This window comes from Lissotriton helveticus, chromosome 1_1 (genome assembly GCF_964261635.1).
Source record: "Lissotriton helveticus chromosome 1_1, aLisHel1.1, whole genome shotgun sequence".
Classification (NCBI taxonomy): Eukaryota; Metazoa; Chordata; class Amphibia; order Caudata; family Salamandridae; genus Lissotriton; species Lissotriton helveticus.
Window position 1 is genome coordinate 930859709 of NC_136057.1, and position 12388 is coordinate 930872096.

General features: G+C 46.5%; 1 protein-coding gene across 1 annotated transcript in view; it reads left to right on the forward strand.

Moving 5' to 3' along the window:
- Nucleotides 1-12388, forward strand: part of LOC144771499 (KRR1 small subunit processome component homolog) — a 156093-nt gene that overhangs the window by 74696 nt on the left and 69009 nt on the right. The window contains exon 7 of the mRNA XM_078655918.1: nucleotides 11324-11494. Coding sequence (XP_078512044.1) covers nucleotides 11324-11494 — 171 coding nt within the window. The remainder of the gene's footprint in view (nucleotides 1-11323; nucleotides 11495-12388) is intronic.

Below are 12388 nucleotides of genomic sequence, written 5' to 3' on the forward strand. Positions count from 1 at the left end.
ACCAACAAAAAAGAAAGGACTCTAAATGTGGGTATTTTGCCTTAATTTAATTCAGTGTCAAGTTATGGGAACGAGCGCAAGCAGTTGCATAGTAAGCTCTTACAGGAGGAAGTTATTACACTGTCTACTACTTCAGAGCAACTGCCACGGAGGAACTTCTATATGGTTTGCTTCAAAATTGGAACCCGAAAGTGGGCACCGCTTCCTTTCACGCTGCAATTTGTTGCTGTCCCGTATATGACTCTGGTGACCACCAGCACCTTCCACCTCCCAACAGCCCTCAGCACGGTCTACCAGGGCCCTTACCTTCCAGTGGGAGACACCTAGCCACTCCATTTCTGCCATGATCACAGACCAGTTGAGCTGCAACCAATGTGGCTGCCTATGATCCTCCGAGGACTCATCCATGTACCACGCTTCCACCATGGTTGCAGCTCTATGTATGCAAATAAAAGCCTGAGTCCCAAGGCAGAGGAATAGACCTGCTTTCAGCCTGCCCCAAATGGGGAGGAGCCTCCAACACACCACCCCCTCCCAGCTGTTGTCAGACTCGTAATTCCACGTGTGACAAAGTTGAGCAAGCACAAAATTTGCAAGGAGAGGTGGAGTGGTCATCGAAATCATTGTCAAGTAAATCACACAGGAGAAATGTTAAACCGTTTGAAATGCCATAGGCCTTGCATTTATGACCACAACGGGAGGGACGGTGGGGTGATGTTATTTGAAGGCACGGACAATGGGAGGGGGGAGAAGCACGCACAATGAGAGGGGGTGGGGAGTAAAGAAGGCACCAAAGCACGTCGTGCCTGCAGTAGGACAACTGCCATTGTGAAAGTAAATAGTGCTCACCGACTACATGAAGCATGCTGTGTTGGAAGCGAAGTAAAAGGTCCAGTCCTTATGGGCGGCAACAAATGGAGACAGGGCGGTACAGAGGCAGGACTAACAAGCCTCATAATGAATCGGAAGCCAGCGTTTACCAAGGACATTGACACCAGCCAATTGCAAATATGGGCGGAGAGTGGGCGAGGCTTCCACAGCACTTCCACAACATACCCTACTACAGCAAGTGCGCTGCAGCGCTGGAGTCGACCTAAAAGGGGGGGGTGTCCCAAAACACTATTTTCCCTTTTAATTTACATAGGGATTTTTGTACAGCACTACAATCCAAATGGATGAACAAAATTACACCACATTTGGAAGAAAGCTAGATCTTGATCCAGAAAGTATGTTTTTGTGATTTGTTGTAAATCCGTTCTGTAGTTTTCAAGATATTTAGGTTCAAACTGTTTGTGTATCTGGATGGTTGGGTTTGCGAACTCTGGCAAGGTTCCCCTCGATTGTCTAGCTCCGGTGAGCGCTTGCGCTCTGATTGGCTGGCCACAATTTGAAGAGCAATGTTGCAGCTGCCACTTTCAGACATGGGGGCTCTGTACCAGTGTCCTGAAAATAAAAAAATATATAGGGGGCTAGGTGCAGGTATACTGACCTTCTGGAATTTGAGAATTAGGGGGGTGGGGTGTCTCAGAGAAACTCCCCCTCGGGTGCATTTTGAAAACAATTGAGGGACTCCATGTTCCTGTGGGAGTCGGAGTGGCTCCCCTGCTTACCCGATAATCCTGGGAGCGCAGGGGGCTGCACTGGCTCATGTGAAAGTCTCACGGGATCTGAAACCCATTTAAAATGGGTTGGCTGTGTGCAGGCAGTTCTCGCAGTGGCTAACTGATAGCGCCCATTCCCGAAGGCCAAGCGCAGCTAGGCCCTATGCCCAACCCATCGATGCGCACAGCCAAAGGCTGTGTGCAGCGGGGGGAGTTGTCTGCCTGCGGGAGGTTGGGTAAGTATAGTTTTAGCATTTGCCTCCTTTGGCAGCAGGAGTTACATTGCTTTTTAGTTTTTAGTCCCACCTTTGGCACTTTCTTGGTTTACAATATTGGAATTTGAATAGGGCAACCAGTGAGCCCTTGCCGGCAGGAATGTTGCTTCTTGTATATTTTCTAAGTTAGTTCAAAACTACAAAGCTGTCTGGTTAGGACAGTGGTTAGTGCATCCAACACATTTGGAGGTCCCAAGACTTGCTAGGTATCACTTTCTGTAACTGAAAATTGTAGCTCGGTTTGAGGTATAATATTGATGGGATAATGAAGTAGTCTGGGCTATTGGTACCTTGTACCTTCGGATGTACGAAGTAACAATAAGTGAAGTCTTTTTTTTATCTCATATGGGATCTTATGTGAATGTGGTTGCAGGCCCTTCAGGACTTCCTGATTTTGAAGATGTTCTTGAAGCCCTAGTAGCAGGGAGGTTGGGGATGTCGGCCAAATTGTGCGAAAACCTTTTTGAAAACTGGGATTCAAATTAATATGGCTTTTGTGATAACTTTCTTTAAGATTATCGATCTCTGGAGAGGTTTTGCGTGCTGAAATAGCTTTGATCAAACATAGTTTGAACTAGGATATCAGCAACATTCTTTTTGTTGTGATGGGATGAGTGACTGTATGCGTTATTAGCCATCATTGGTATGTTACATCTCTGGTCCATTTGCAGAAGGTGGTGTTGGACTGTGCATTAGCAGGTGTACATCTAGAGTTTCTTGTGTCAGATTGGTTGATTTATGGTATGGTATGCATGGAGTATCTTTTTGGAGGTGCCTTGTAGTAGCAAGTAGATGGAATGGGCTCCTTTCAGTAGGCATGCCTTGTTTAGTTTTATCTTGGCACCTTACGTTAGCTTGAGAATGGCCAGTTGAATATGTGACTGGAAAAGGCATGGGGATCAGAGGTTTTGGTTGGGTAGGTAAAACTGGCTGCTACTGAGAAAAGGCATCTTTGAGTGTCTTTTTTGGGACAGAAATATAGACTCTTGATTGTTAGAGCTTAGGCTCAATAACTCCCGACTGCTCTAGACTACTGAAATTGTTCCCACATACTGAAATTGTTTCCACAGTGATCATGTCTTCTGGTGTATAATGTTAAAGTTGAACCCCATCTCCCCTCCCCCTATCTTCCTCTGGAATCCAGTGATCAAGTTATTATAAATTAGCATTTGTATAATGCATTCGTGGGGTGCGTACCTTTTGTATTTTTGTCTGTGGGTGAATTATATTGTGAAAGCTATGACCCAATCACACCCTTTTGCCAAGAGGAAATTTAGATTGGGAAAGGTCATGTCAAATCTTTTTAGTTTTTTTTTTCCTTGTGCTTGAATCAAGATGGTTCCTTTTTCGAAAAGATTCATGATGATGGTGCCAGTGCACAGTGGATTTTCCTGGGTTAATAGCCTCGATCTTTAGTAAATGGTGAAATTGCCAAATGACCAGCAGAAGTCCTCTTACAGACTTTGCAGTCAGATTTGTGAAGCTGAAGGTTGGCAATGAGCTTTCCCAGCATGGTATAGAAGGAAAGGTCAACGGTGAGTGAGAATATTAAGGACAGTGAACCACTTACATTTTCTTGTAGTATTGTTTGCTGACATATTTGTTAAATAGCTTATTTGAAAACAGTCTGTTTTCAGCGTTCTGCATAAGTTATCAACATTGTGAGCCATTGTGTAATTGTTTAGAGATACAGGGATTACCTTCACGACTATGACCATTTGATGTGACAACCTTGTAGCCTTCAAAAAGAGTGAGGGCGAGTGAGTGGTCCGAGAACTAATTCATTTGCCACTAGGTGATTAAACAAAATAAGCTGCCTACAAATCTAAATCTCATCTGTCTGGCCTCTCTTCCTGAAATAATGCTGCTCACTTTTCTCTCTCACGCTGTAATTTAAGACTGTTGTCACCCTGGCTTTATCTTTGTACATCTGACAGTCCTAGTCTGCTATCATCCCATATGCTTTCTTTATCAAAGTTGAACTGAGACTATCTACCCACATTTCCTTCCAGGTACTTTCAACTTCCTTTACTAACATTTTTAGGTCGAGCCTAGCGAAGCGATCATGCGCTGCTCTAGGAAAACGACCTCTTGCAGTCGCTCTGGACTCTCGGCCTAAGGCTTGCGTTTACCAGCAACACGGCATACTCGTGTTGCAGGTAACCGCAAGCCATGGGCCGGAAGTCCAGAGCGATTCACATGTGCAGCGTAAAATTGAAAGCGAGGAATGCAGTTACCAGAAATATGAGTGCGCGGGCACCACTCGCGGGACACTGCAGCGCTTTAACTCCATCTTTAAAAGTGCCTCGCTTTATGGTGTAGCTCCTTGCCCCACAAACAAGCACAGGTTTCTGTTTTTCTTTCCACTCCGGCTAAAGGCGGGTTATGATGAAAAGTTTGCAGTGAAGTTTTTGCAAAGCAGGCTCTCTCCCTCTCAGAAAGAAATACGTGCTCTTCGGATACGTTGCGGTTAGAGGAGAGAGTTCTGACTCTGCCTCGAGGACTTTACAGAGAGGGACCGAGCAAGGGGACGACTTGGCCTGAAGTGAGTGAGTGAATGGGAGAGGTAAGGAGTTTTGTCTATAAATAAACCTATGATTAGGGAGGGTGAGTTCCAGCCCATATTCTGACAGACTGCTTTCCATATGCACACTTTTCCTAAAACACACCTCTCATATCATATCTTATCATTATTTTTTACTGTCGTCATACACACTCATGCTCTCTCACCCCACCCCTCCCCGCGTCCCTCCTTTCCCTGCTAATCCCTCGCTCCTTCCCTCCTAATCATTTACTGAGCACTTTGTTTCTAGTTCATACTCACTGGCACCTTGTCTGTCTGCTATCCCTGTGCGTGTGCTCACTAATTCCTCTTCAGCAACTGAGTAAAACAATTATTCACGTTACATCTCTGTAGAAGGAACGCTTCTGCACTTGAAGTCGCTTGGTGCTATCAGTGTATTTTTATTCTTAGTTATAATATGTAAATGTAAATGTAAATGTACAGGAATTTATATAGCGCAAATCACCGAGCGGTTTCTAAGCGCTTGCTTAGGGAACCCGTCCTGGTATTCCCCTGTGAGATAACCCCGGCAGGGTATCCGCAAGGTGAAAGCCAGGCATCCCGCAGCGAGGGGCCGTTGTGGAGATTAAGCAAGCTATTGCCCAGAGTCGCAGAGTGTGAACCCAGGAATCGAGTAGGCACCGGAGCGAGAATTGTCGAGTCCATGGACATTTTAGGACTCAAGACCCCGCCGAGCCGGGAATTGAACCCTGGTCCCGGGCTGACCTCTGCTTCCAGGTCTGCCTCCTCTAACCAGTGAGCCACACTTCTCCACACTCCAATATAATGAAACGTCTCCACTTTTACTTATAAACGTTGTCTCACTTTTTTTTCTTTCTCTTTTACGTCACTCTACATTTCTGTCTCCCCATTCCCCCTCTCTTTGGTTTCTCATTCCTCCACCTTCTCTCACCCTTTTTACGCCTTTCTCTTTTTTTTGCTGACACATTCGTCCTTACTCTTTCTCCATCTCTCTTTCACTCCATCTCACTGACTTTCTTTACCCCCTTTTCTCTATCCACCTCATCCTATCCACTCCAATTAGTTTGTGCCCTTACCTCTTAGTCTTCCACTCTCCTTTAGTCTCTCCCTGTTTAACCTTTTCTCTTCCTCTTCTTTTATTAGGTCTCGGCTAGAAACGCGCGAAGCGCGTTCTCACCAGAGAACTATAGCTGTCGGCTCTGCCGACAACGAGGGGCGACAGGAGCTGGCCACGCGCAGCATTTTCCAATAGGATTAGGTCGCACGCGTGAGCTTCTGCATTAGAAAGCATGGGCGAAAGAATCGGATCGCGACGCGCGCCTTGTGAACAGTTCACGTGACTGACTTTGGAATGCAGGGGGAGTCTGCAGAGGGGTGCGCGGCGCTGTTCATGAGGCGCGCGGTGCTGATAAACAGGCTGGCTGCAGGCTTTAAGGTGCCGATATGTGGCGCGGATCTCTGAGGTGTGGACGGCGGCGGTGCCCGGGCAGTCCGGAGATGTCTGGCCAGAGAGGCCTCACTGGGGAGCAGATGTGAACGACGATCGGGCTCCACTGTGCGGAGCTACTGCTGAGAGGTGACGTGGTACTTGTGGCTCAAAGGGCCCGAGGTGAGAAGAGGAGGGGCGAGAGGCACTGGATCCCTGCTTTCGGTCTGCGCCTCGGCGGACGGTGTGCGGCTTGACGGACAGAGGTGGCTCGGGGCCTTACTACGCCTGGGTGCCTTGTTGCTTGCTTGTGTCGGTCCATGTGCCGTCTCAAATCCCCCCGTCCCCCACTGGATTGGACATAGCGCTGGGAGTCTGGTGGCAGTGTCAGAGGGTGCAGCAGGCGATGGTGTGTCTAGAACGGAGGGGCCTGAGGAACGGTATCTGTTGTGGACCCCCCCTCCCCCCAGCCACTGGTTGCTTGAGCCTTCTTGGGAGACTGTGGCTCCCCTTCCGGCGAGGAGTTGTGGGTGGTAGAAGAGAGACCGGGGATCTAGGTCCGTATATCAGCAGACCGTGGGAGGCCTACAGGAGGAGGGATAGTGTGGCCATGCTATCTCCTTCCCAGTGGCTTTGGTGGCCCCGGTGGTTATATGCCTCACCCGCCTGGCTGTGAGATTGCCCCCCTGTAGAGTGAGCGGTCTTGACAGAGGTTCCCGCGTGGAGTGCTTTGCTCGCAGTGGTGGAGCTCACAGAACTGTAGTGCTGCTGGGCGCCCCTTCCTCCCGGTGTGGGTGCTATCGGGCCCTGTGCTGTAGGACCAGGGTTGCGGGGACCTGCGCTGCGGGGGGCCTGCCCTCGGCCCGTATATCGGCGGGCTGTGCTTCGCCTGCGGGTGGGGGCTGTTGCGACCTGCTGCCCTGACTGGTGCCTGGGGGCCTGCTTCCCTTTGGGTGTGGAAGGGGACGGCAGGTAGCAAAGCACGGACGCCTGCCCTTTGAGATAGCTGCTCAGTCCGTGTTTCGATGGACGGCGATGTTATCCCCTAGTGTGGATATTAAGTAGGCCCTGCCGCGTGGCCGCGGCCTGGGGGTGCTGTGGGAAGCTGGGGTTCCATCTTCGGCTCGCACTTCGACAGGCGGCGTTTCCTTACTGTGGCCTGTGTCTCGCCTTGACTATACGCTGACGCGGAGAGTAATCCTAGGGCCTCCTGCCCTGTGTGGAGCCTGGAGATCAGCTTGTCTTAGGGAGTAGCGCAAGGCGGCACGTGTCGAGGTCCGTGGACCGGCGGAGTGGGGTGGCATAGCAGTGGAGCCCGGTGACAACAAGGAGGGCCCCACTAAGAGTGGAGTGAGAGCGATCTAGAGCTGAGTCGTTCACCCCCCCCAACATCATAATTGTAAATGGCATTGCCTTTTAATTCATGTTTTAAAAACCAACACATAAATAAAAGACATTGCCATTTACAATGCCAATGGCTCAAACTCTAACAACTGCGAGACCTATTGCATTGCAAATGCTTGTTACTCTTTCTATTTTCTCTAGACCTTTCACTTATTCCTTTGCTCAAAATTCCCTCTCTCTAGTTCCATTTGGCCTCTCCACGATGCACTCCCCTTCTCCCTTTCCCTCTGCCAACTGTCTGCACATCTCTATAAGTGTTCCTCTCTGTCACTCAGCCCACACCTCCCTCTGTATTTTACACTCTCCTTATCCTTCTTTTGGTCTCTTTCTTTCGAACATAACTCCACCTGAGAAAAATCCTTCTTTCATTCTTTCGCCTCCACTATCTCTCTCCTGGCTCTATATTATTCATTAACTTGCACCCTCTCATCTCTCAGTCCTTCTCCATGTATTTCTTCCTCCTAAGTCCCCACTCCCTCTTCTACCACCTCCACTCTTTACCTGGTTTTCCTTCCCTTCCCTTTCTTTCACTCTTTTTCTTCCACCCACCTCCAGGTTTCCTATTTCTATTATTATTATTATTATTACATTTCTTAAGCGCTCAGCTACCCGTGGGTTTCCCGGCGCTGGGAGTATAAAACAGTATGCCAAAAATGGGGATGGAGTCAAATCAGCGAACTTACATATTAAAAAGCCAGGTCTTGATTCCCTTACGGAAGGTAAGGAAGCACATTTCAGAACGCAGAGGGAGGGGTAAAGAGTTCCAAAGAGAGGGAGCTAACAGAGAAAATGAGCGACCTCCCATTTTTGCTCTCTTGATGCGTGGTATCCTGAACTTATTCTGGGTGGAAGACCTAAGTGTGCGCGGTGGAAGATATTGCTGCACCAAACTAGATAAGTAAGGAGGAGCTTTTCCGGTCATGATCTTATGCATAAAGCATAGTGCCTTAAATTTAACCCTGCTCTCGATCCGCAGCCAATGTAAGTTACGCATGTGGAAAGAGGCTGAGGATCTGGCGGGTAGATTACAAATAAGGCGAACAGCCATATTTTGTACTACCTGGAACTTCTTAGTGACCTCCTTACAGGCACCCAAAAGTAAGATGTTACCATAGTCCAGGCGTGAGATGACAAGCGCCTGGACTACAGATTTCAAGGTGTCAACCGGCAGCATCCATGAGATTTTCCTAAGCCACCTGATGATGGTAGTACAGGTGGCAGAGACTTTCACGACGTGCTGCCTGAAAGACAATTGGTTGTCCAAGAGGACCCCAAGGTTACGGGCAGCAGGAGTTGGCGCGGGAAGCGGGCCCATCTCCGGCGGCCAATGTTGTGGGCCCCAGAGCAGGATGTCAGGGCCAAACAGAAGCAGTTCTGTTTTCTCCCCGTTTAATTTTAATTTGTGCTCCAACATCCATGCCGAAATCTGTTTAAGTCCAGCTTGAAGAGAAGAGAAAGGGAGGTGCTTGTTGGTGGAGAGAGAGTAGATGACTTGAGTGTCATCAGCGTAGGAATATATAGAGAGACCTGCCTGTTCCGCCAAAAAAGCAAGAGGTCTCACATATAAATTAAAAAAAAGAGGACTGAGAATAGAACCCTGTGGAACACCGTGATTAGAGGGAAAGGTAGAAGAAACAGAAGTAGAGGAAAAGACTTGAAACGTGTGATTAGATAGAAAGTTAGCGATCCAGGCCAGGGCAGGGCTATATCCCTCCCTACTAATCTCTCCTTCTCCTACTACTTCCATATCTCCTTATTCCTCTCTAGCTGACATCTCTCTCAAAGCTCTACGTTCCTATCATGTACTTCTCTCTTACTTCCCTCGTTTGATCTCTCCCCTTCTACCTCTCCCATCTCACTATCCCTTCCTCTCTATCCAACTCCCCATTTTTATCTCTGTCTTAGCTATCGGTTTGGTTCACTTTCTTGCATTCTCTTGGTCTCTTCAATATTTTCCCACCTGTTTCATGCATTGTTTCATCTCGCTATTCCTCCCCTCCATCTTTCTCTCTTTACCCCGCTGTTTTCCTTTCTCTCCCTCTTCCCCTCATATTCTCTCCTAATTCCCAAATTACATCTTTAAATTTGTTTTCCAGTTTTTTTGTCATTCATTCTCTATCGCTCCCTCTGTCTTTTTCTCCCGCTCACTAATTCTTTTACTCCCAATTTCTGTCTTTCTCCCTCTCTCTCTCTCATTTCAATATTTATTGGGATACTTTCCACACAAACTCTCTTGGACCGGAATGAATTGTGCGTTTTGGTGCACATACTCTATGCTGTCTACCTTGAACAGTCCCGGTTGCCCCCATACGATCCAGACTCTCCTTGGGTTACAGAAGTTTATGTTCCGTTTCAGCATAGAATGAATAGCCATAAGTGTGATGAATGTACAGTGGGGGGTTAGCATCCCTTGGCATAGCCAATAGGTCTCACCTTTGGGACCTTATAAGAGTTTAGTTATCCAGCACAATATCCTTAGTGCAGCAACATTAACTGTTACATGACTAAACACTTATAAGGTCCCAAAGACGAGACCTATTGGCTATGCCAATGCTTCTTTTCCTTGGCTGTGGTCTTGAGTTTGCTACAAAATGTCCCAAGAGACCCAGCTTTTAGTTTAGTGTTTCAATTGCAGAAGCTGGATCCTCTATTCAACATAATATGCTTCCTGATGATATCTATAACTAGTCAACTACTGACTAGAAGCTAACCAGATATAACAACTTGATTCTGTAGGGTCAAAATTAGAATAGATGGCAATCCTCTGGAAGTTCTTCTCTCTCTTCCCTGCTTTTATCCCAAAAGAAATGTCATATTACTGAAAATAATAAGTCTTTTGCCTGGTTGAACTTGCCTGTAACTTGTAAATGTGGTGTATCGACTTTGCATACAGTCAGCTCTTGGTAATTGGTTGGACTTCTAGGAGCTTGTGAAATGTATGCTAATTGATTCTCTTCATTAGGTAAATATTTGCCTTATTGTATTTTGCCTATCTGGGGAGTAAACCTTCACATTGATTCATTTACTAGACTAAAAGCTGAATTTGTTTGTTAGGATCCGGTGAAATTACACTCTGGTGTAAGGAGTACGGAGTCTGACTGCTGAGTGAAAAGTATTGATGTAGGATTCTCGTTATCAATATGGGCCTGCTCTTAAGTGAATATGTTGTGACTTGTCTTGGTTACTAGGCATCCTCCCCGAGTTCCAAGTCCCTGCTGCTCAGCCAATGAGTGAGGTCATTGTATGGTTGGAATGGTGAGAGTGTTGGTGCTTGGATGAGTGGACAGTTGAAGTGAGAAGGGCTGAGCAGCAGGATGCTGCTTCTGGTGGGGGTTTACCTGATTTACTTGATCTGAACCTAATACACCTACTTCGTTGGTAACCTACAACACTACATCTTTGATTACAACAGAATGTTTGGCACTTTTTGTCGTGCAGTTAAGCCTTATTTATTGACCAATCATTGTTTGGATTTAAAGCCTCAGTCCTGGCAATATGTAAGGGAAACCCTTTTAGAGTCTGTCTCAGTAGGAGATTTGATTTTACTTCATGTGATCTACTCAAGAATCGGACAAATAAATTGCAAGAACAGTTTCTAGCTTGTGCTTACTACTTTACCATATGAAAGGTTAAGTAGCTTAAGTATTGAGAAAATACCCGTTTTTGCCAGCAGATGGGTTTCATTATGAAAGGCATCTTAATTTCACCTGTCTGCAGTCAGTCATTAAGATCTGTTGCCCAATGCATCCACTGTATAGATGTACAACCTGAAGCGTATATAATACAGGCTTATTCTATCTGTAAAATGTTTTAAGTCTTTTCTGTTTTGCAATTTTTCAGTTTTTTGTAATCCTGTGGTTGTGCTAATCCACATATTCATACCCACTAACATTTCTTTAATTTATTCAATTCTTTAGTTTCTGAAGGTAAAAGGGATACAGTTCGGCACTCATCTTCCACATCACTTTCGAGGGGAGGATGCAATTATGCCTTTCGCATTATTACTAGAACGTGTGAGGGCAGATCGTGGTTTCACTGGGTCTTGACGTAATTTTTATATTTTTTTCCCCAGACCTTAATGATCAAACGTGAATTGGCAAAGGACCCTGAATTGAGAACGCAAAACTGGGAAAGATTTCTGCCTAAATTCAAGCACAAAAATATGAACAAACGTAAAGAACCCAAGAACAAGAATGTAAAGAAAGAATACACACCTTTCCCTCCACCACAGCCAGAAAGCCAGGTAAAAGCCTACTATAATTTTGAAACATCATTATTGTTTTGGAACATACACACTAGTTCAGTGTGAAATTGTTTACCAAAAAATGCTAACTAATTATTTGCACATATTGTGTTATGTACATATACTGATTTCCTAGCCATGCTTCTAACTTAACACATTGTCCTATGCTTGTTTTTCTTTAGGTATCGCCTACGCAGCGCGCAAGGGCTGCTTAGGAAGGGACCTTTTGCCATCGCTCAGGACTTTTGCTTAAACGTGTGCATGTTTTGCATTGGTTTGTATTACCACTTGTGCACGTTTGGCGTTTCCCTTGCGGGAGCCAACATTGGCACCATCTGTTTTTAATTATCTTGATTGTGCTTTCAAAACAGACGGCGCCGCTACTCGCTCCCACAAGGGAAACGGCAAACGTGCACGAGTGGCAAGGTAAACGCTGCGCGTCTTGCACTGTCCAAAGTTGCAAAGTTATTGTTACATCTTCCACCACAAGCAGGCTTTCGTGGTAGTGCATCATTTTGTATCACACCTGGGGCCGGTAACATGCAAGGAAAAGAACTTATGCAGTGAGATCATATAGTAATAGCCTGTTAATGTAGTAGCAAAAAACGAAACTAGTACGATGAGTTGGTGTACACAAATTAAAGATGTGAATCAAGTTGCGGGAGTAGCACACAAGTTGAGCCTTGAAAGCCGAGCCCGCAAAAGCACCCTGTCATTTCCAAGCCATTTCCCTGCAATCTGAACGACCCTACACCTCTCTTCCGACACAAAGATACACAACTGTGGGGCCCCTTCCGCCCCCTGCAGACTGGCCTCCGAGAATCCCACCACACACTGTCAGGGTGCTCACCCTCCTGCTCTGACCACGGGGAGACCACGTGATTCTCGACTTGC